Source organism: Amblyomma mixtum, chromosome 7, assembly GCF_055824585.1.
Source record: "Amblyomma mixtum isolate Tamu chromosome 7, ASM5582458v1, whole genome shotgun sequence".
Lineage (NCBI taxonomy): Eukaryota > Metazoa > Arthropoda > Arachnida > Ixodida > Ixodidae > Amblyomma > Amblyomma mixtum.
In genome coordinates, this window is record NC_143018.1 from 57,370,426 (window position 1) to 57,395,161 (window position 24,736).

The 24,736-nt window shown below is 49.2% G+C and overlaps 1 protein-coding gene across 1 annotated transcript; it reads left to right on the forward strand.

Moving 5' to 3' along the window:
- The first annotated feature begins 7,476 nt into the window (after positions 1–7,476).
- Positions 7,477–24,721, forward strand: LOC149336154 (1-acyl-sn-glycerol-3-phosphate acyltransferase epsilon-like). Its single transcript, XM_089552641.1, has 9 exons — positions 7,477–9,310; positions 11,355–11,556; positions 14,386–14,464; positions 16,834–16,949; positions 18,399–18,485; positions 19,190–19,280; positions 20,112–20,273; positions 21,350–21,473; positions 23,564–24,721. Exons 1-9 carry the CDS (start codon positions 9,300–9,302, stop codon positions 23,784–23,786), a joined length of 1,095 nt encoding a protein of 364 aa, XP_089408767.1. The 5' UTR covers positions 7,477–9,299; the 3' UTR covers positions 23,787–24,721.
- The last annotated feature ends 15 nt before the right edge of the window (positions 24,722–24,736 follow it).

The window sequence follows — 24,736 nt, forward strand, 5'->3', positions numbered from 1 at the left end:
GTGTAGATTGCGTGCAGTTACGAGATCAGTCTTCATTGTCTCGAAAATGCTTGCAGTGCCAGCTGCCTCAGGGGGGGTTCGGTAGGCCAGCAATAAACTGAGATGAGTATTTTGTAGCGGCGCATTGCAACTGCAGGAGAGTGTGAGGGATACAGCACTTGCTGGCAGTATTCGCCTGGCAACGCAGGTTCAGGTTTTCAGCCAGGGTGACATTCAGTAGGCCTTTCTTCATGACCTTGGTTACGTTCAAATGCTAAGAACAAGGTCTCTATCCAGACCGCGGCAGTTTCTACAGACAGAGTCGACGAACTACGTACACTGCAGTACCGACTGTAGCAAAAATTCAAGATCGCTGTGGTAACCTGCATTGGAGTAATGCAAATGCAATGACGCCTCCTCATTTCAAGTTGTTTTTAAAGCGAAAGCTTTACTACTTGCACTTTCAGCCTTTGCCGTGGCGCGGCGGTGCCACCACCTGCGCTCTCCGCTAGGATCGCAACAGGTGCTTTGTGACGTCACGCCGAAGAGAAGGGCGACCGACTCGCGCCGTCGCAAGCCGCGGCGGTGCCACCACGGCGTGGCCTCCGCGATCGAAGCGCGCTTTTGAGCAACGGCGCGCGCCGCCGCCGGAGCAGATCGCGGCGGCCACGGGCGCCTAAAGGCCGGTTCACATGCAAGCGATTGAGCGGCGCGTCGCTGCGAAAATTTCCAACTTGTTGAAACCTCGCCGCTCGTCGCAGCGACGACTCAAAACAGGTTTTTCCGTCGCGGCGGCAGATTTCGCTAGCATATTCGCTTCCATGTGAAACAGGCTCCTGCGCTCTCCGCTAGGAGCGCGATTGTGGCGTTACGCTGAAGAGGTTAGGCTCGACTCGCGTCGCTAGAAAGCAGTAGCTGTGCCAACCACCAGCGCCTTAACATTGCTTCGCGGCGATGCCGCCTACCTCTAGGGAGGCTCCTCGTAATGCGCGTAAAAGAGAGCGGCGAGCTACAGAGACAGGAAGAGCGTGAAACATGACTCGCTAAGCGACGTGTCCAGTATGCGGCTCGGCGAGAACGTTCGAGCTACATAGATTAGCCAAGTGATCACCACAGCAGCACCAAGGTATACAACAAGTTTCACACAAGCACCACAACAGCACGACTATCATGTGAGCGAGGGCGTACACATCGGTATTGCTTTAACCAAGTTGAGCCACAGCCATTTTTTAAATTGGTTCTTTCATTACCCTCTTCATTCACAATTTATTTTAATTCCCCTAATTTTATATTCACCTTAATGTTCCATTAATTCATATTCAAATCACCTTAATTCATAATTAAGTTCTCTTTATTAATAATTAATGCGCCTTAATTCACTCTTGACACTTTCTATAAGCATTAATTATTGATTAGGTTTCGATTAACTGCACGTTTTCCATCGTTTCATCTCGGTATTCAATCCGGACTTTGAAATTACATTTTCCATCGTTTCATCTCTGTATTCAATCCGGACTTTGAAATTTGGCGCCACGCGTTGGCTCCGCCCACACTTCCGGTCACGTGGCCCCTCATTTCCGGCATTTTCAAATTTGGCGCCGCTTTTGCTCTGACCCCGCCCACTTTTTGACATTTTTGGCTATGATTAATTAACTGTTATCCGATTTCGAATTTTTTTGTTGCGCAGCATCCTCACATCATACTCTCGATTATAACCATTCCTTCGACGCTACCTCTTCTGAGTTGCCCACAACTGCTGCCGACATAGCCTTAAAGGGTCAGTCTACTCACCGAGATGAGTGTATAAATAATGGCATATTCTGGTAGTTGGCACCCTATAACATCAATAGCGAGGGGTCTGCGCCCGGTTTAGGCAGGAATTTATATTTTATTTCGGCGTTAAAAGTCGCGTAAAAAAGCATGGTGGCGACCCCAAACGTTCATTTTGTTCAAGAAAGTGGTAGTCTTTTTTTGTAGAAGCATAAGTGAATATACTACGTACCATTTGTATGCCCCAATGTCAGAGAAACGTACGTTTTGTTCTAGTAAACTGTAGAAGGCGTACCGCTCGCTTTTTCTGTAAATCACATGAATATTTATAGTTACACGTACGCAAAACGCAGGCACATTCCCACTTTTACTTCAGCGTATGCTAGCAGAGACGCAAAAATAAACTCAGCCTATAGTGGCGCCATCTGGTCGTCAGGACGGGAACCATTGCTGTAAACAAACCGACTCTCCACTTAAGCCTAGGAGCGGCAGAATCGTCACTCTAATTATTAAAATAAAGCAAATTCATCTTTTATATGTTTTCTTATAGGCGAGATGAGACGAAGCGAAAGACAGGCGCCCCATTTATGGCCAGTGAACGCACTGAAAAAGGCAGCAACAACGAGAATTCAGTCTTCGACGGGCGCCGCCATGTTTGTCGCCGCGCGGCAAAAATTCCAGATGGTTGCCAGATGAGACTACCATATCATACAGATGTGTTCCCACATTAATAAATTCTATTTTAAAATGTTCTACCGCACTCCTTGGCACCACAGCTGGCTAAACGGTAATTTGAGTATAGAGCTATCGGTTGCCGGAAAGAAAATATGGTCGATAAAATTCAGTAGACTGACCCTTTAATGCTTTCGCATTAAGAAAGCTTATGAAAAGAAGTTAGCATTTCAACACCACCCGCCGCGGGGGCTGAGTGCTCAAGGCGCTCGTCTACTGAGCCGGAGTACCCGGGTTCGAACCCGACCGCGGCGGCCGCTTTTAGATGTAGGCGAAACGCAAAAGGCGCCCGTGTGTTGTGCGATGACAGCGCACGTTAAAGATCTGTAGGTGGTCGAAAATACTCCGGAGTCCTTCACTACGGCACTTCCGTTTTAGAGCGCAGCTCTTTGGCGTCCGTTCCTGGGTTTCGCGTCGTCGTCGGCGTTGTCGTCGGCCTCGTAACCAGCTCCGCCCCCCTTTCATCCCCCCAGCGCTAGCAGCGACCGACTGATACCGCTGGACGCCGCTAGAGAGTCAAGATAACGTGACTGCATAGAACACCGTCGCCGCCATGCAGAAAGAGGAGGAAAGGGTCCCCCCCCCCCCCCCCCCTGTTCTTGTGTGGCGGATAGGGTGCTCTTCAGTTGCCGACGCGCCGGTTATTTCACGTAGGCCCCGGCACGTCGACGAATACGTGACCACCTTCCCACGGCTAGACCTGGTTCTTAGCGCTGCGGAAGCGAGGGTATCATATTGTTTGTGTCGGCATCGGCGGCGTTGTCCCTGAAACCAACTCCGCAGCTGGGGTTGACTCACTATCGAAAAGGTGAAACAGCTTATTTGCTGCGCTCAAATTTCGCATTAGGAAGTAACGTAATCGTCGGTAATTTTTTTCTTTCCTCCCTTCCTTATCTCTTGGCACGGTTCGGGTGTCCACCGAGATACGTGTTATACTGCGTCATTTCCTTTATAGGTACGTGGGGTGATGAGAGAGATGTGGGCTGCAGGCATTGACAAGATTGTGCCAGAAACGCGGCGCTGAAACCATAGGTCGTCGGCGTTCGTTGTGTTCATTGGCGTTGGCGTTTTTCCTCCATGGAGCACGGCGCAGTAGCTGTTGTTGTTGCGACTGAGAGAAGGATGAAAGGAAATTGCACGGGCCTGCCAACTGGCTCAAGCCGAGCCACCACCGCTGCCACGTGCAGATAGAGGAGAGTTAAAAGATAACAAACTCTCGCGATCAAACAATAACTGCCACCTGCCAGGGTGGTGGGTGGGCGCGCTGCCTATCAAGTGTCGGAAACGCACTCAGCGTTGCAGACTCCAAGCCGCGTATAGTTTGCCCGTTACGCCATAGCTTTCGACCTCTAACCAGGTTCAACAGTAGTAAAACCGCAGCTAATTTTGTATTTAGCCCTCCGCTGCGGGACCTCTAAGAGGAAAGAGTGAAAGAAAAGAAAAGACGCGCGTCGCAACAACCGCGTCCGCCGAAGCGGACGCTGGCTGAGAAAAACGGATAAGCGGCCGTAGCCGCGCCTCCTCATCACCACCTCCCTCCTTCTGTAGCTGTGTATCCCTCCACATTTATATGCGCGGCGCAATCTCCTCGCGCATGCGCAGTAGCCCGCAGCGGTGAGCGCGCGCGGCGAGGCACGCCAGCTGTGCGTGGTGACGTCACTTGCTCCTCGCGCATGCGCGGTATGGTCGAGCAAGAGAGCACGCGAAACGGCGAGTCTGTGGCTCACGCTACAATATCGTTGCGATTTTAGGGCGTGCCTTCAGAAAAACGAAGGGGTGTGTAGTTGAAATATCACTGGTATCAGTTCCTTTAGTGCGTGCGCTTTTTGTGCAGTTGCTTCCTGTGGTGCCGTGGGCCATAGTCATCTGGATGGGCGGAGGGAGGGAGGAAGGTTCCCGATTCCCGTCAGCTCGGAAAAAAAAACGCATGAGCAAGTTTTGGAGGAAAAGGAAACTGCGTAGTAACTTCTCGGTAGTCGCCTCAACTGGCAGTGGAGGGAGGGAGGACCGTGGGAGTGAAAGATGAGGTATGGGAGCGGAGGGCTCCGTCATAATTTCGACCACTTGTGGATTTTAACACGCACCGACATCGCACAGCACACAAGCGCCTTTTACTTTCCGCTTCCGTCGAAACGTGGCCCCCGCGGTCGTGTTTGAATAGGGGTGTTCCGGCTCAGTAGCCGAGCGCCTAACCACTCGGCCACCTCGGCGGGGGTCATCGCGTAGAAGAAGCATGTGTGCTGTGTGATGTGAGTACATGTGGAACCCCAAATATTAGAACATTTGGGGTTCCACGTGCACTCCGGAGACCACTACGGCACGCCTTTGCTTCTCATCCCTCATTCGCTTATTTACCTCATTGCACATTCGAGAACAAAGGAACAGTGGGCCTCTCTGTCCAGCTCCGACCTGCACGACCCTTGAACTTTTATTACTGGGCATAATAAATGTTTACCATAGACAGATACAATTAACTTAAGTCTGCAGTGAAACTCCGCCCACATTCAGCCTCCGCGCACAGAATTCCTCCACTACAAAAAAAAAAGTAGTCCACTGCTTAAACGCTTCTTGTTATGTATACAAGGAGCTTATCACAATAAAAAAATTGTGAGCTCTAGAATTTTGATACGTGGATTGTTTGATATAGTCAAACATTAAAAAGCTGATTTCGTTTACAGTTGCCATTGGCCAGCGGAGTAATGCAGGACGCCGTGGACCGCGGCCCAGTGTTAGAAACTGCTGTTTTTTTTTTTTTTTTAAGTTGCATCCTACTATACCGCTACTACTACACCGTGTCCAAGATTTTTACCGTGGTTTTCCCTTCTTGACAGGAGAAGGAACGAACTTTTATGTCCAACAGAAATGGCATTGCCCCACCACCCTTGGCACTAGGCCGGGGAAGCAGAAGGCACCACTTTAGATACTGGTCGTGAGGTCTTGTGTCCCGGCAGCCAGTCGGACGAGGCGGAGCTGGAGAGCTCAGTGTCTGAAATATGCAGTAGGGCCTCCCAGGAGTATTTAGAATCGATATTTAGCGCCCTCCCAGGAGAATTTGGGCATTCAGAGATTGTATTTAGGTTGTCTTCATCCAAAAATATCCGGTTTCTCCGCAGCAAGATTCTCTAACGGGTCGAGAGGATAGTGCCGTCATCAACGCCGCCAAATTTGAAACTCTCTCTGAGGGCTGGAGTGTTCGAGTACTACCTTCCATTTGATTATCACGTGGGAGTATACTAATCCGGCCTACTAATCCACTTTAATCCATCTACTTAAAAATGTTAGGGGTCCTTTGGAATTTTAGGGGGTGGGCCAACTTCCAAATGCCATCGCATTTTCTTTAGTAACGTGTTTAAGAAGGCCTAAGATCTTTTTTTTATGCTGCGCCTTTTTTAGCAGCTCCGCGTTTGGATGTTTAGCCTACCAGTGTCTCAACAAAAACGAAATACAACAAGCAGATGCCCTGCTACGCAAAGCGTATAAGACAGCGCTCCGACTACCACGCAACACGTCTACAGAAAAACTCATGGCCCTGGGATTACATAACACCTTTGAGGAGCTACGAGAGGCGGAGCTTGAGTCGCAAAAACTCAGGCTGTTGCAAACAACGACTGGAAGAGCGCTCCTGCAGAGGCTCGGATACCGCGAGCAGATGCGAGAAATGTCGAGGACGGGAACGATCCCCGACGAGCTTTGCAAGACCCTCAAGGTAGCGCCAATACCAAAAAACATGGATCCCAACCTCCATCAAGGCAGAAGAGAAGCGAGGGCCGAATTCATCGAGAAAACATACGCTCCTCAAGCCACGACCGTGTATGCAGACGCGTCTTGGAGAGGAGGAGATACCAAAATCGCTGTAGCGGCGGTGGTCGATTCGTCTTTACGCGAAATGACCAGCGCGTCTCTCCGAGGCTGCACAGCTGCAGAGTCCGAGGAAGTAGCCGTTGCTCTAGCGGTGGCGGAGGGCTTTAGAACCGGGGCACACGGGGGTGGCAGGGAACCAAGAGGCCGACAGGATAGCTCGAGGATACATTATTTTCCGAGCATCCGACGAGACCGCAGAACTCGCGCCAGCACCCAGGGAATACTCGGCCATACTACAAAACTATAGAGGCAGAAGAATGCGATATCCCCCACCGCACAAATCTCTCAGCAGAGAGGAAGCTGTCACTCGGAGACAATTACAAACAGGCTCTTTCCGAAACCTACATATACTAAACAAAATGCACCCTACGATATGCACGGACAAATGTCCCTGGTGCGACGAAAAACCTGCTCTATATCACATCACATGGGCCTGCCAAAACATAGACGTGGTCCCCAAAATACAAAACCCGAGTGCGGAGCAGTGGGAGACTCTGGTGTCCAGCGACCGCTGCGAAGACCAAGAAGGTCTGGTACAGCGAGCTCAACGGGCGGCAGTGGCCAGCGGAGCCCTGGACTGAGGGCAACCGACCACTGATTAGAGGCGGACGACTTCGACAGAGAAGGCTCCTTAGGGTAGAACCAAGACCTCTCTGAATATGCCCCCAAACCACAGGAAAACCCATTAGTGAAAATAAAGTTTTCCGTTCCTTCCTTCCTTTGATGTAAGCAAGAAAAAGCAGGGAATATTTTAGGAAACCACGGTGGCCCACCCAAATTCTGGGGGTGGGCCTAACCCATTCAAATTTTCGGGGGTGAGCCATTCCCTTTTGGGCGGATCAACTAAATTTTTAAATTTCAGGGGTGATCCGATCACATTTTTGGAGGTGGGCCAATTTCATTTTGAGACTAGGTCAAGCCTGTCTTCCACTCAAGCACACCCAGGTTCACTGGGAATAGTACGTGTGTACGTAAAGAAATTGGCAGCTCAGCGGGACTGATTTCCATGCAATAAAGAAAAAAAGAACTGCTGCGATATCGTATCTCGTGGAGTGGCCAGCGAGGCTCATCTGTTTGCGCTGGCGCCGGATCGAATCCCAGACGCGCCAGTATTTATTTTATTTCTCCAGGTTGTCCAAGGTAACCCTCAAGGTCACCCTCAAGGTGACCTTGGCTCTTGCCATTGGCTGCAGCTTGCGCGACGCTCCGCCGAATTAACCCGAGCTTACCCAAGTTACTCCGAGGCTTCACACAAGACTCTTGGTTGGGGCCGCGTTATGCAGCGCTTTCGCACTAAAAGCAGAAGAGCATCGAAGGGCTCTGGCAATAGAATCAAAGCAATCATCGTGGGTAAATTCAACTGCATTAGTAGGATTGTTGCATCAAGTGTCGGATAGTCCGTTAATTTTTGTTCTCCTGCCTGCCCGGTTGACGTCGGCGCTGAGAGACAAAATGCTAAGGGTTGCGCTTTCGAGGGATTGTGCCCACGTGGTCTCTGACACTATGCAAAATGTATACTTATCCATATTTAAATGTATATCTCGCTCCACTGCAGCAATCCAGCCATGCAGATTTCTTCGCTTGAGAAATCCTGTATTATATGATAGCAATCAAGTTCGGTCACCGGAGAAAAAAAACCGGCGGTGGCCGTCAGGCGTCCTTCAGAAAAAATCTGATTGGCTAGTGGGTAGGGATGTCACTAGAGTGGAGAAATTACATTGGCTGTTGGGTAGTGACGTCACCAGGCAAGGTTCGTCTGTGTGAAGCCTCGTTCGGGAAGAGCAACCTGGGTCCCACAAGTCCCACCAGCCACTTTCGGCAAATGCAGAAACAGATTAGAATGCAACACATAATGCCAACACATAACACATGCCAACGCATAATGGAATTAGGAGCCTATGTGTTGTTAGTGCAGCCCTCTAGAAAAGGACTTCGTTCTAAGGCAGCGGAGAAGAATACCACCATTGAGCTTTTCGAGCCGTTTCCTGCGATTTTTTGTCTCGTCCACTTTAAAGGAGGTCAGTTTTGTCTTGGTTCCTGGACATACAGGTATTAGTTCAAACGAGGTGGCTGATTACTAAGCAAAGTCGGCTCCTGGCGGGTCAGTGACACATCCCGTCCCGAATTTCAGTCTGCTGGCGATCTCCAGGTTTCAGCGGTTCCAACACATATCAGCCAGGTTACGTGATCCCTTACGAAATAACACTGATTATCAGCACTTAGCGTATAAATGGAACGTCCGTTCGTGTAAATCGAGGCTGTGGGAGGTATCAATGACGCGATTGCGGTGCAGGATTCCCAGTTTAAATTTATATGTACGTTGATGTGGGTGGTCACCGACAAACTTATGTGACTCCTTCGGAGACGTCGAATCTGTAGATCATTTTCTCCTCTACTGTCCAAAGTATGCGACTCATGCGGGGACGTTGAATTTGTAGATAATTTCTTTCTCTACTGTCCAAAGTTCGCACTTCAGAGAAAGATTTACCTGGAGGTCCCTCTCTCCAGGTTAGGGCTCTCGTTATCTCTGCCAGTGTTATTATCGTTCGGTGCGAGCGCCAAAGGATTTGCATTGGATTCAATTATTGGGATTCTCCATGATTACATAACTGCAACTGGTATACATTGATTTGCTAACTCTTTTAAAATTCTTCGAACTCTTCTTTTTTCACAAAAATGCTGTTTGTTATTTTACTTTAACTATTCTTCTGTCGTGTATCATCGATAATTTTCTCAAAATTCACGCTTGGCGCTAATATTTTGTCGTAATCGCCTATGGAAATTTCCTTGTTTATGCTACTTCACCTTGGCCAATCCGCCCCATGTGGGTATGTTGCATGTTTTAAGAGGAAGAAGAAGAAGTTGATACAGCCTCGGGAGACAGCGCTGGCTGCCTCAGTAGTGGACGTCCTCTGCCTTCTCCGAGAGTGCCCAGTCCAGCGGCTGAGAAGAGCGCCATGATTTCCATGTGAGTTGGCTTCTAGCGACAGTCATGCCGGACACGTGTAATTCTGCAGTTTCTGAGTGCACTGACGTGGTTATTGCTTTGTCGAGTATTCTTGTCAGGTATCATAACTGAGGATGAATGAAATTCACTCGACAGGTTGAAGAACAAGAAATGGATTTAGTAGTACCGCTACGGCTTCCTTGTTTACAATGGGTCAGCGGCCAGAATGTGTCCGTCGTCGGTAACCTTGATTCTTCGTTTGATCATTGAACCGGGAATTTTCTTTGTGTTGAATATTATGAGTGAATCTCATTTATGCAAAGTGCTATATATGGGCACATCAGTAGACGTGAAAAGACTGAAACTCGGATAATTAAAAACGAATCAAAGCACACGCATCTCCTCGTGTTTTTGTCTTCCTCCGCAGGCGCAACTGGCGTCATCCGCATTATCCTTCGAAGAGCCATGTTCAGTCTAGGAGAGGTAGCTGCTCACCGAATGCTGTCACGTAACGTGTTTGACATGCCCGCGTGTTGTTGTGTAGGCCACCTGTAGTCATGTATGTATATAGTTATTTATTAAAACAAAACAAAAAGGAAGGAAAAGATTTAAGCCAGCCGCGGCATCTGCTATCGGGTACTGATGCACTGAGGTGCGGCCAAAGGTAATAGACAGCGAGCAGGCAGGGAGATGAAATAAAAGATCGGAATGATAGGGAGAGAGGACAGGGTTGGAGACGCAGTAAATGGCACCTGTTTCAATAAAGAAGCTGTACATGAGGACGACACCCGCCCGCGACTATGGCGACACTGCACTGCTTGTCACTGCGGGCGGGCGTCTATATGTGTCACAGCGTCCGCGCGAACTGTCATAGGCGGCAAACCACGCCAGCGCGAAGAGTCTCTTCTTGGCCCTCTCCGACAGAGCAGATGCAGAGCTGCCAAACCAGTGAACACGCGACACACGCATGCACCAAGAGGTGGTCGGTGGCGGCGGGGACACAAAAGAAAAAAGAAACATTTGGAGAGTTTTAATTAATCTAAATCTAGTTACACAGAGCGAAAGCTCTGTTACTTTGCTTCGCAAGTCTAGCTTCTCGTTGCACCTCGTTTTCAGCGGCTCGTTTAGTTCGCGTCCTTTACACTACACCTTCTCGGCGAGCTATATCGACTGGATGATTGGACGCTGCTTGACGGCGACGCCGAAGAGTTGACGCACTCGGCCCGACGGGCGCCTCATCCACGGCGAAAGTGAAGGAGAAACTGCTGACGTAGCAACAGTTACACCCTCTCCTAGTCACGTGGTATCAATGGCGAAGCCGACTAGCGCGCGCAGCTGCACTTCTCACAGCCTGCCCTCTCCTAATCACGTGGTATCACAGCTGCACTGCACTGTATCATGTACTGATGTCATGCACTGGTATCATGCAGTAGAGGTAAACGAAGAAATACGCCAGCTTAGAGCCTAAAAAAAGAAAAAAAAATGGCAATGGTGTGCCTCTAGTTAAACCTGCAGTATTGCGAAAGCAACGAGGAGAGAGAGAGAGGCGATGGAGAGCGCGCGGCAGCGGCGGCGGCCCCGGCACGCTAGCTATGCGCCGCTACTGCGCATGCGCAACTGCTGAGCCCGGCGGCGGCACCTCTGAGTCACCCGCGCAGCGACGGCGGCGGCGCGTCAGCTGTGCGCCGTGTGACGTCATCGCTCGTCGCGTATGCGCAGTATGGCCTTTCCTCTGCTCCGCGAAATGGCTCGGCGACTCCCGTAGTGTTGCTTTCGCAACAAAATGGTTTGGTTTGGCGGGGGTTTAACGTCCCGAAGCGACTCAGGCTATGAGGGACGCCGTAGTGAAGGGCTCCGGAATTTTCGACCACCTGGGGGTTCTTTAACGTGCACTGACATCGCGCAGCGCAGCCTTTGCGTTTTGCCTCCATCGAAACGGGGCCGCCGCGGTAGGGTTCGAACCCGGGTACTCTGGCTCAGTCGACGAACGCCTCAACCACTGAGTCACAGCGGCGGGTAGCTTTCCCCTTCAAAATCTGTGTGTTCGCCCGCGCTGGTTGCGCAGCTGCGACCTCCTGAAGCTGGCCTTCCACTCCGTGGTGCTGGTGACGGTGGCGGCGCCACTGTTCCTGGCCTGGAGCACCTGGCGCCTCTTCACGGGCCTGGCCGCCCTGCCGCACCACGTGTACCAGGTGGGGGACGACATGGTCTTCCACTTCTGCCAGAGGCTGCTCATCATGCTGCTGGAGGGCGTCGCCGGATGCAGGGTATCATTATACACACGCACTTATCGGCCTCTTCCACCGTGTATCGTAGTAGGGGGAAGCTTAAAGGTCGACCGCACACCAAGCCCATTTTATTGCGAAAACAATACTACTCCCAAGAACGGCCTCTCGCGTAGCGGCGGCCACTTGGCACGTTTGACCTTTATAATGACCCCTGATGTCATACCATGCCTAGTGATGTCACAGCGTGGCGTCATACCAGGAGCGAGAGACGGGCTACCAACTCGGCTCGTCGAGTAACGGCGGCCGCTTGGCACGGCGCGCCGCGCTGTTCCCGCTAGAGGCGCTAGTGACGTTATGGCGTGACGTCATACCAGGAGCGAGAGACGGGCTACCAACTCGGCTAGTCGGGTAACAGCGGCCGCTTGGCACGGCGCGCCGCGCTGTTCCCGCTAGAGGCGCTAGTGACGTTATAGCGTGACGTCATACCAGGAGCGAGAGACGGGCTACCAACTCGGCTAGTCGGGTAACGGCGGCCGCTTGGCACGGTGCGACGCGCTCTTCCCACTAGAAGCGCTGCATATGCAGCATAAAACACCTGCTTTCGCAACCTACCAGGCTGAACCAAAGCTAAGCCCCCACCAATTTTTTTTTAAGCAGCACTAAAAGGAGAAGCTCCCGTACATTATCTAAGGTGTTTTTGAATGACCTACATTCATTGCGCTCTGTATTCTCTTTCGTTTACTTTTCGGTTGCTTTGGCAACCTCCAGCAAGCCCAAAAAGGAAAACAGCACAGCATATGTGTTAATGCAATAACACAAAATGCAATAAGACAATAAAATGATAATAAAAAAATGTAGACGAAACTATAAGCACTCGGAAGCGAAGCTAGACAACACCTTCAGCAGTAAGTGGTCGGAATTAAGTGAGGCTCCTGCAGTACTGCAATATAGATCTTTTCATCGGGCGAAATGTTAATCAAACACCTCCTCTGTGGACTGTCAGAAGCGGCGGTTCCGCTGCTGTTTCCACCCTACTAGCCACACGACAGTCCAGCGAACCATACGGTAGCGTCCAGGGAGCCCTAACTGCAAACGTCTATAGAAAACAGCGATCATAATAAAGTTCATCGTGTTTGTCACTCATATGCACGCAAAAAAGTAAGTCCATATTATTAACCTAGGAGTCACAATGGCGACGTCTGCGAAGCGAACACGCAGAGTAATCTTGCCGTTTTAGCGAAATACACAGGGATTAACACATTCATCGGATGATGTCAACACTTCTTTCGCGAGGGCATCGCACTCCCTCGTTCGCCACTAGACGTGATCTCTCATAATTTTCGTTGTCTTAAACCAGAAGCGGCAGTCAGTGGCTAAACTGGCTTATGAGTGCTAAATTTCAAAGGATTCGCTCAGTATATAATGCTCGCAGCCGACAACTATGTCATGCAGGTGTGAGTTGGTTTTTAAACGCGAAATAAAAACCGAAGCCTTGTGAGCAACCATCGATACTACTGCAAAAACTACAAATCGCGGCTCTTAGTAACTGCTTATTGGATTCGTGAAACTGCGTTCTTTTGCGAAGTCGTCCCTGAATGAATGTCGCCCTAGGATTCGGGTACAAACGCCCAAACAAATCACCTCATTAGTCTGAGCCAATTTTCGACGCAACCATTTAACGCAAAAGGTGCGGCATCATTATTCAGGTTGCATCCACTGTAGGACATAGGTCTCTCCGAATATTTTCTGCCTTAATCTTGAGCCAGCAGCGGTCATCGTGTACCAGCACATCTACTATCCACTTGACTGTCGCCGCCTTTGAGGGAGTGCGTTTTCCTTTCCTTGAATCCACTCTGTTGCCTTAAAGGGACGATCGCTGTCATTTCTCCGCACTGTACTCCTCGCTCTGTCTCTTAATTTCCGCAAAGAAAATCTTATGAATCCGTGGAATTGGTCGTTTTTATTGTCATGCGTTGTCTTCACATACAAAGTCTCTCGCCGATGTGGCAAGTTACGCGATAGCGTAAGTGACCGATAATTCGATAAGTTGAAGTCAAGAGGAAGAAATGGGCTTTGGCAGGGCATGTAATGCGAAGGCAAGATAACCGATGGTCCTTGAGGGTAACGGAGTGGATTCCAAGAGAAGGAAAGCGTAGCAGGGGGCGGCAGAAGGTTAGGTGGACGGATGAGATTAAGAAGCACGCGGGGATGAGGTGGCCGCAGCTGGCAAAGGACAGAGTTGATTGGAGAGACATGGGAGAGACCTCTGCCCTGCAGTGGGCGTAGTCAGACTGATGATGATGATGATGTAGGTAGCCCAGATAAGTGGCACGTGGCAAGTGAATCATAAGAACAACTCGGTCTCGAGGTTCCAAGAGTCCGACATTGTGGCTCAGTTTAGCACCTTAATGTTTTATTACTGGCAGCTCAGACTTCTAACTCAGGCGCGGTTGTCTTGACTGCGCAGTATGCATTTTCTTCTTATTTTGAGGCACACAGTATGTAAAACTATTACACTATGTGCACAGTCGTCCCGGTCGCCTCTAGACTTCGTTAGGAGAAAGCAAGGGCGAAGTTCCTTTGCGTCGAAGAGACAATAATGCGCTAAGGCCTCGTACCTGTTTGTCACACTAAGCACTAAGTTTTGTTATTTTCTTTTTTCTCCGCTCAAGTGCTGCTCATATGCAGCGATTTCCACTGCACCAGCTCAGCCAGCAAACAAGTTCTTTCGACCAACATTTCAAACTGACAGAAAGCGTGTGTAGGTAGTGCAACTCAGCGCTTTTCAGGGGCCAACAGTGCGGTGTATAGAAACTCGACAGCACACTCCGGCTTCCGAAGTTTACACGCCTGTCTCTGTGTTCGCAGGTTTTGTTTTACGGAGACATCGCCGACGTTGTGAACAAGAAAGAGCGGGCCTTCTACATCTTCAACCACCAGAGCTCGTGTGAGTGGAACTGTGAGCACCGACTTGCCTGCAGTTGTGTGCAGTGATGGGGAGGATGCAAATGCCAGGTTGCTTCTGAACTCTGCCGGTCTCCTCGCCTAACTTCTACGCAGATGTCGATAGGAGCTTCATTATAGCGAAAGGGGACTTATAACGTAACACACGCTGGTACAACGGGAGAGAGGACAGGGGTAGGAAATTTTCTATACTATATACCATTGTCCAGCCAATCCAGACACCAGCGCTAATTACTACTATAGCGGCCGGGGGAAAGCCAACTGGAGTACCGTACCGTTATTATATGACAAAGGTATCGAGCAGAAAAAAAAGCCGGCGAAAACAGCAGATTCCTTTCCCGGTGCCTCAGATAATTTGGCAAAGGCCGTGGCCTCCATTATTAACCGCCGCAGGAATTATTCATTTGTGAAACACCTATTCTCCTCCAGTCACCAGGAGTGCTGAAGTAGTTGCAACCAAAACTAACTGGAGTTTCCAACCCCTGGTGAAGACGCATCACTAGCAATTATTAGCAACTGCGAGCAACTTATAAGTCAGCGCTTGAGTACCTTATGCCTTGTCTGTCTCTGCCACGACCAGGATGCATGCTCTCAGGAATCATTTTCTCGGCGTGATGTCGCATCATTCACCCGGCATGCCTACGCTTCTGGGCTTCATAATTCAATCACTCTACTTCTGTAGGCTTCGCACGTTTCAAGGCTTTAAAAACCGGACAGCCTAAACGTTTCCATTGACAGCAAACTGCGCAAACATAAAAGACGCATACATGAGACGAAGCTGACTGGACGAGTGCGAGCTTTTTTACTAAATTTATTGCCTTTAGCTGACCGAAGCTTCTAGGTGACCGGAGGGGTTGAAAAAGCGCCGGAAAGAGGGATGACAAGTCAAGCAAAACGCTGCAGAATTTCTTTCTCCCGCTTATACAGTGAAGATGATGCCTTAGTGACGCAAGCATCGCCCGTTTTCTCAATCTCGCACGGCTTCCACAGCTCACGTGCTACTGTGTTTCAGCTTCTCTCGAGAATCTTGACATTCTCTAGTCACGGCTTGCAACCTTTGCATGCAATGCAATGAGCGGAGTGGAGGACCATTATCGATCGATAGCACGTGCTCCCTTGCGCAGTCTTTAATGCAGCGAATCAGACTCTCCTATGTAGACGCATAATTTGATAGACGACAGCCATGACATATTTCACGTATGCTTTGACGTGCTTCGTTCCGCATCCACGTGGTCGAGCTTCTTCGCCACTGAACCTCGAGCATAGCCATGTGAGCTTTCGCGGTGCCCACAGGGTTGCCATGCCTTTTTGCAGTGATGTCCTTTACAAAGTTTGGGAATTGTTGCTTTGGGGAACTTTTTCCCTGCAGTAGTTTGGAAAGTAACTGTACATTTGTCAGCTTTATATCGTAGTATTTTGTAATCGGACGTTGTTCTTGAGGGCGAATGAACACCAGAGCGCAGGAATTTGTCGATGCAGTTCTTGATATATATTTATATTAATATATGGCACGCATTCAAATAAAAAAGAATAAAGGCGCACGTTAGCACGTGAGATTTTAAAGGCTTGCCACATTAAGAAAACGAGCGATGCTTGCGTCAGTAACACATTAGCTTCATTGTAAAGTTAACTCAGAGAAAGCTATTCCGCAGCGTTTCTCTTGACTTGTGCGCGGGCCTGAATTGTCATCCGCCTATTGGGCGCGTTATTTACCTCGGCCAATATAAGCTGTCACTTAAAAGCATAAAAATTCAGGTGGACGTTTACGCTAGCGCTGTCAGCCTCGTCTCCTGTATGAGTCTTTTATAGTTTTGCAGTAGGTCTTTAATGGAAGCCATGAACCAACTAGGCCAGCAAAAGGTGCTACTGAGCAACCTAAGCGTCCGCCAATCTGCAGTTTTTGTACACCTCAGGGCACGGCATCCAACAGAGAAGCAGAGAGTATTGCGTCGGTATGAAACCGCCAGCGCGCGAACGAACACAATATGCGAAAAGACACTATAGCAGACACAGGCATCGTACAGTGCTATGACGGAGCTCTTATTTTAAGGCGAAAGCCTTTAATGCCTCATCGTTGTCGACAGAAGGTTGTCAGCAGAGGTGTCACGCTTTTCGGTTGGTCGAAATGGTTATGACGTCAGAGTGCGCGGATTCGCAGTAATGAGGTAGCCCACGAATGCCTGACGCCCCCTTTCGAAGCACACGACACCTAAAAAAATATTTGTCGTCCGCTCCGACAGGGGGCGTAAGGCGTCAATGCCAGACAGTGCGCCAGGAAAGGCTTTCGCCTTGCAGCACTTTAGAGAGCCAAAGTGCCCACTGAATTTTTTTTTTCTTGACCGTGTGCCGCAGTCGACTGGATCGCCGTGAACCTCCTGGCCGAAAGGACTGGCAGCGCCGGTAACCTGCGGTACATCGTCAAGCAGAGTATCCAGTCGGTGCCTCTTCTGGGATTCTACTTCCACCAGGCGAGTCCAAGGGACGATACAGGTCCTCAGAGATACTTGGTAAAGAGTCCGCTGCACACTAGTGCAGAGAGCAATAATTTAGTGTTCGCCGGCTTCAGTGGAGGGAGCCACTGGACATGAAGCTGAGGGAGCCTCTGGTCGAAGTATCGAGCGTCGAAAATACGCTTTTGTAAGCTCGCTTGGTTGGCTTTCCCGCATTGCACATTTACAAAAATACATTTGGCCGCGTGGTATCGTCGTTGAAATGACGCCGAAAAGAGTAATTGTGTCTGTTTTTGCTGAATTAGAAATGACAGCGACTCCATTTTATCAATTTGCAACGCAGGAAAGCCAACTTAACAAGCTTTCGAAAGCTCGTTTTTCACCTTTGATATTTTGAAACACAATTTAAACACTGGACTCAGCGTCGACTTTGTCGGCCATCAGTTTCGCAATATAACCTTGCGCCCGAAAACGAAAAATAAAAAAGTTGACGAGATAGTTTAGTTAATTAGTCGTCCTTTAGCTAAGCTCTCGAACGTGCGTAATGTCCGCCTTACTGTACAATCCAAATGCTCAGACCGCACCGATGTATCTCTCACTCTTTCTAAAGTAAAAATCTGTACAGCTTTAAAAAAATACAACCGTCCAAAGTTGCACACTGAACAGTGTTGCCGTTACTCGCGACACCTTGACAAGCCTTTGACGCGTATCCGCCTGTCGACGTACGATTCCCGGTGCCTACTACAGCATGAAATTAAACACAAACAGGACACCGTGACGCAAACTGAAGAGCGCGAAAAAAATATTAGCTTATGTACAAGAAATATGGGTGAGGTCCATTCACGCTTCCAAGAAGCAGTTTTAGTGTCATTTGAAATGGAAAACAAAGTCGGTAGTATTCTTTCTTCCCAACTAAAAACTTGTCATTTTTCTCTTCGTGTTTCGACTGTGTTTGCCCACGTTCTATTTGGTGATGAAAGTACGTAAACCCAAGAACAAAAAATAGGGGTCATCCTGCTCTCCCGCTCTTAACTTCAATGCTGTTTGTCTGGAGAATGTTTAGGCATTCATTTTTGTTCAGCGCTTAATTTAGTTTTTAACAGCCTGAACAACAGCTGTGAAAAACAGTTTTGTCTGTTCAGAGAGAAAGTGGGGCTTGAAACGAGAAAAGGAGTTCTTTAGATTTTCTAGGACATGGCTGAGCACAGTCTTTCAATACACCGAGTCCTCTATATTCTGTTGCCTGTGAGATAAGGTTTCAGCTTCTACTGCTGAAGGTCAGCGAACCCTCAGAAGTAGAGCGTGGAATGAGTTCCCCAGGCACTGGGATGGACACGGTTTCGAAGACTGTACGTATTTCTCAGCATAGTGCATGTTCTTTTGGAAGGTGCCGTATCGTCTCCCTGTTACGCTTCCCGCCGTACAATAACATTTTTGCCCTGCTTCCCCGTTGTTGCACCCGAACAGCATGGCTGTATCTACATCAACCGACAGCACCTGAACCACTTCAAAATGAAGCAAGGCCTCTACTACCTGCAGAACAAGAATATACAGGTAACCAGACAATTACGCATGAAGCAGGGACGGCAACGACCTCATCAGCTGATCACGCAACGTTCGATCGAATATGCAATCAGAATGGCGGCTGCTAACGCACCACGATTCGATTCTTCTTGATAACTGAGACCTAAATAGAGTCGACCAGAGTGCCTTATAACCATCAACGTATTCAGATTATCTTCAGTGATATGCCTTCACGTGGTCAACGAAGATGTATTTTTTAAATCTTCTGGTCTTTGTAGTTGATGTGTCTCTTACTTCGTTTATCTCTTGTTTGCGGCATGCTCATCTTTGACAAGTCCAACGTTTGCTGGGATGCCAGCCGGATCACTGTAATAGAGTGTAGCGCGGAGCCTGTCGATACAGTCAGCAGCTGACTAGCACTGCATGACGTGTAGTCTGACAGGTTCGACAGTAATAGATGTGAGCTTAAAATATAACTAAAAATTACTCCGGATTATCGTCTATAAATAAAGAAATAGATGCATTTTGGTTGCTGCTCCTTAAGAGCCTCTATTCTACACTGTCAGTTCTGTCGAACAAAATACACACCATCTCGAAACGAAAGAAATAAATATTGAGCCGCAACCCATGTTGCTCATATCCCGTAATTTAGACTGCAGCTGCCCAGTCTGCAGCCATTGCTACAAAGAGCAACACATGCTGACTTTCCCTTTCTCACGCATGCTGTTGCGCAGTCGAGCTTCGTGCTGTTTCCAGAGGGAAACCGGTTCATTCCTGGAAAAGAAGAGGTCATCAAAAAGAGCACCGAGTTCGCCATCAGCCAAGGTTGGCCTCCTCTACTTTCGCCTGTCGTTAAGAGAAGGCTTATCTCACCTGAGGTTAACAGACACACTGAGAATTGCTACGCACTTCTCTTCGCGGGCTTCACTCCGGCTTTACCAAAATAAAAACTAGCGCATCGGCTTGAAGAACGAAGCATCAGATGTTACGAAGCGTGTTTCTTCCCATACGAAGATGGTCTATGGTTTATGGGGGTTTAACGTCCCAAAGCGACTCAGGCTATGAGGGACGCCACATTGAAGGGCTCCGGAAATTTCGACCACCGGGGGTTCTTTAACGTGCACTGGCATCGCACAGTACACGTGCCTCTAGCAAATCGCCACCATCGTAACTCGACTGCCGCGGTTGGGATCGAACCCGCGCTATTCGGGTCAGCAGCCGAACGCCATAACCACTGATCCACCGCGGCGGCCTTCCCACACGAAGAGTCCAAAGTGCAACAGTAGAGCCAATGCAGGAGGCCGGGAATTTGGCCTGCAAACCGGTTTCTTCCAGGTTCGTAGTCATGTACAGAGCTACGGCCGACACTTCTACGCATGCGCGTCGATTGCAAGACAGCACCGCCTACTGGACTACTGAATTTGCAGTGTCATTGTGACGCAGAGGCTGACTAGGGTCGTTGCTGTTATCAGTCGGGCACTGGACCCTAGTTAGTCCCTTCGTGCGTGTCCTGTGCATGCCATTTGCACGTTCCAAGCGAAAGTTATTCTCAAATCATTAACGTGGAGCATTGGAGCATGCTTTTGTAGCCTTGTTTCTTGTGCCAGAGCTTGTCGAGATGTACAGGATGCGTTTATTCTGTGCGTTCGTTGCCAGGGCTGCCTGTTCCCCGCCACCACCTGATGCCCCGTACACAGGGCTTCGTGATATCGGTGCAAGAGATGCGGAACCACCTGGACGCCGTCTACTGTGTCACCATCGTCTACTGTGGCACTAAGATGCCCCACGGCGGCCGCAGGGCAGCGCCGGGAATCTGCGGTGAGCCAGGAGGGAGTGGAAGGGTGTAACTGAAGAAGTGTTGAAGGGCTTGTTGAGGACATGTTGATGATCTCGCTATGTTTTGGCGGTCAATGTCAGTTTAGGCTGCCGGACTTCGCCCAAGCCTGCGAACTTATTACCAAAGCAAGGAAGCACCCAACCCCACAAATTGCATCACGCAGATTTTAGCGGAATGAATGGGGACGGAGTACGCGATTGCTTTTATTGTCCTTTATTCTTGGAGTTTCGGCTAACTGCTAGCAAGTACACTGCAGGGATGTTAAGGTCTTGCCGCTGCTACTCTATGTATGAATTGGGTGTTACTAAACGGACGTGGAGATGCACGATATTGAATATGCCTTCGTCTTCTAATTAATTAATGGGTTACATTAGAAAGGCCTGTGCAAGCGCAAATGGCGACCGCCGTCGTTAAGTAGCCAGTGGAAGGTGACAACCTGCCCACTGGGCTACAAACTTAGTATACTACCTAGGATACAACGAACGTCAGTGTGCCACCTCGGATATAACAACATCTCGTGTGTTAGCCTCGGATATAACCAACCTTTGTATGTCAGCTCGGATATAACGAGCTTTAGTTTGTTGACCTCGGATATACTGAACCTAAGTATGGCACCGCGGATATAATGACCTTTCGTGTGCTAATCTCGGATATAACGAACTTCCGTGTGTTATTTCAGATATAACGAATCTATGTATTTGCCAATTCGGATATAACGAACTTCCTTGTCTAGACCTCGGATGTAACACATTTAGTCTCGACCTCGGATATAACGAGCCTAAGTGTGTACACCTCGGTTATAACGAACCTTAGTGTGTCAACCTCGGATATAGCGAACATTTGGCTACTAATTCATTCGAGCGATTCACCGAGGATCTTCTAAGAGCTTTTATTTTATTTTTTTTTTTCGCCATACATGGTTTTCACAAATCCGCTCATATCTTTGGTTGGACATTGCGTATGTAGGCCTAGCAATACGCTTCGGCCGTCCACGGGCAAACACAACGGCGCAAGAGCGCTCATTACTATAGCACCACCCTCTCTCTGCGTCACGCAGACATGTTCACGGGACGGTGTGGCCTGTTGCACATGCACATCAAGCGGACGCCCATCGACAAGCTGCCCGAGGACGACAACGGCCTCAAGAAGTTCATTTTTAACGCCTTCTACGAGAAAGACGCGTGAGTGGATCTAGAGACTAGGGACTAAGGACCTAGGGACTACCTATGTGACGGAGGACGCCCTCAATTTCATCTTTATCGCATTATAGCAACGACAAAAACTCATGAATTTAACATCTAATGCTAAGATATTTAAGTTACCATTTTTCTTACCTGTGTCTGGACACTGGCCACCGTAGTTCAATTTTCGGCGGTTTAGCAAGGCACCTTCAACTGCTCGCCCGAAACCTGACTGTAACGTCGTGGTCTGCCCCTGGAGGTTGGTCACCCCGCTCGCATCACTTCAACCTCTTGCTCCAACATCACATACCATTCGGCCTCCCCCGCGGTGATACTACGCTGTTGTGCCGCCTGTGGCTGGGAGTGGCGTTCACAAACGCCTATTCCCATCTGATCACAATGGCTGACTCTCCTGCGTGTGACCAGTGCGGTTGTGACGAAACGATCAGCCACCTCCTCTGTGACTGCCCTCGTTTTGAGCGAGAGCGCGGTGTCCTAAGTGTTTCTCTGCTCCGCTTGGACTCGCGTCCTTTAACAGAGTCTAACGTTTTAGGGCCTTGGACTCAACCTTCCAGACAACGGAAAGCGGTGAAAGCGCTCCTGACTTTCTTAAAAGACTCGGGGTTGCATTCCCGCCTATAATCTTTTAGTTTTCAGTGCGCGCCCTCTGTCCCTGTGACATGGTGGTCGCTGGACACTTAGAAAACTCATTTCCTTGCCGCGCTTTTTCCTTTTTTCCCCTTTGTTCCCCTCCCCAAGTGTAGGGTAGCCAACTGGGCATCGCCTGGTTAACCTCCCTGCCTTTCCGTCCTTTTCTCTCTCTCTCTCTCTCTCTCTCTAGAAACATTCTGCGCGCCACGTGCCGAGCCACAACAATCCTTAATTTGCTCTGTGCACTCACGAGAATGAAGTTTGCTCTGCTCGCTGCTGGTTGAACACCTTAGCTCGCATTACTTGTAGAGCTTCCTATTGAACGGGTTTCGCTAAGCGGCGAACCCCTCGGCGAAATTATGGAAGAGTGCGGATTATCCCCTTATTACGTAGTACAGACTAACAGCTCAGAAGCCTTCGTTGTCACCGCCTGCTGAAGTGAGTTTTAGTCTTACCGGTCTGTACTTTTCTGAGCGGGGAAGGCATACATTTTCTCATTTCCCAAAACCGATCGCGTGCAATGGACGGATTTTCATTCTTTATTGGAAAACGGGAGTATAGACGTGCACGCGACAGGAATCGCTCTGACCTCACGCGAGGCATGGGTGGCGGAAGATCGGTATTAAAAGTGGTATGGTATGGTATGGTATGGTATGGTATGGTATGGTATGGTATGGTATGGTATGGTATGATATATGATGTGGTAAGATATGATATAATATGATACGATATGATATGATATGATATGATATGATATGATATGATATGATATGATATGATATGATATGATATGATATGATATGGTGTGGTGTGGTATGGTATAGTATGGTATATGGCCTTCAACGTCCGGAAGCTTGCACATAAGAGGCGCCGCACCATAGTGGAGGTACCGGATTAACTGCCACCACTTGGGACCTTTAGACATACACTGACATAGCACAGCTAGCATACGTCCATTTATGCATTTCGCCTGCATCCATGTGTGGCCACCGCGGTCAGCATACCATTCACTACCTTGGGGTCATCTGCTGAACGCCATAGCCACTGAGCCACCGCAGAGGTAAGAGATAAACACTGGAGCGGTAGAGAGGGAAGATCTGTTGACGGAAAACTCAAATCCTTGATAATTACAGTGCGGTATGCATCGTACGTGTATGTACACTGGTGTCCCAGAAATAGACGTTTCTCTTTATCACAAATGCATGGGACGTAATGTAGGCATGGCATATGTGAGTATTGTCAATGTTAGGTCTCGTACGCCACCTGTTCATCCCACAGGAGTGTGTGACAGGCCAGCATGTGCGAAGCCTAATAAGAGTCCAGACGTGGTGAAACCGTAGAGCCTGGAGGCGAAGCCGCGCTGTGCTGTCCCGTAAAAATATTATGAATCCTAAAACATAAATAACTCTGCGGCTGCTATGGCCGTCGTGATAACGCAGGCTGCTCACCTCCTACTACGATTCGGACGAGACGCCGGCCGAGTTTCAGAGCCCGGTGTCCGTGCCCTGCGAGCACCTGCACGGCCAGTTCGTACTGCTCGTCACCGTGTTTGTGGTGAGCCTGTTCCTGCTGACGGCCGGAGGTCGGGCCTGCCTCTGGATGACCTGGCTGTACGGGTCCATCTTCGGATACTCCTGGCTGGGCATGAACTCCGTCGCCTGAGAACCACCACTCGGCCTTCGCGCACGGTTCAGCCTCCCTTGAGCCTATGGCTTCCACTTGGACCGCACTGTCGCGCCCAAAAATGCAACCTGTCCCCGACCTTTTAACCCATTGGTGTTCGTCGAGCGGGCCTGTGCGAGCTCGATGACGTCTTTAGTGTGAACTAATTTCCGCGTTTGCTCACAATGTGCGAACTTAATTCGATAATCTGATATGGCGTAGGTGGAATGAGCTAGAGAGATAAGCTGGCGCGATGTTACACCACCCAGAATAATCGCATTGTGGTTTTTCTGGCATACACTGGAAAGCTGCGCAAGCAGCGAACTATGGAAGTATAATTTAGCCGTGGTACGGAGTTTACATGGCAGGACACTGAAAGCAGTGTTTCACGTGTTTTTAGGATATAAATAGTGTTTTTAGAATGCAAACGTTTGTCTAAAAAAAAGAACGACGCACTTCGGAGCATATGCGTTATAACTAATAATTCCTTGCGTTCCGGAAATTTCATGGCACCCTAATATCAAGAACATATCATGGCTTTTCAACGAGAAGTTCACGCGTTTCCGTATATGCATATCCAAGTACTTTAATGAAACTGTGATAAACCTCCTAGAGCGTCGTCATAGTGAAGATAAGTTGTGCACCGCGCGAAGCTCCACTGCGATCGCTTCGTTGACATTTCCGTTGCACAGGACAAGGCTGCTTTATTTCAAGCCTGTGTAGCCTGACCATCCATCCGTCTAACCTCCAGTAAGAGAGTCGTCTTCATGGGGATGCAGTCAGCAGCGGAGGCCGAAAGTGCGGTGGCCTCAAAATTGGCTACACTTTGAATGACAGAACACGCCGCAGAACACTTAACTTTGTTTAGTCTGACACCTTCAACCTTTGTCCACCTTGGGACGAGCAGTTCCGTTCAGTGTCATGTCACAGCAACAAGAAAGCATTTGTTA

Excerpts from the sequence above, each read along its gene's own strand:
- LOC149336154 (XM_089552641.1), top strand. Across the intron at positions 14,465-16,833 it reads CTTCAACCACCAGAGCTCGT|TCGACTGGATCGCCGTGAAC; the intron begins GTGAGTGGAACT and ends CGTGTGCCGCAG. Across the intron at positions 21,474-23,563 it reads GCCTTCTACGAGAAAGACGC|GCTGCTCACCTCCTACTACG; the intron begins GTGAGTGGATCT and ends GTGATAACGCAG.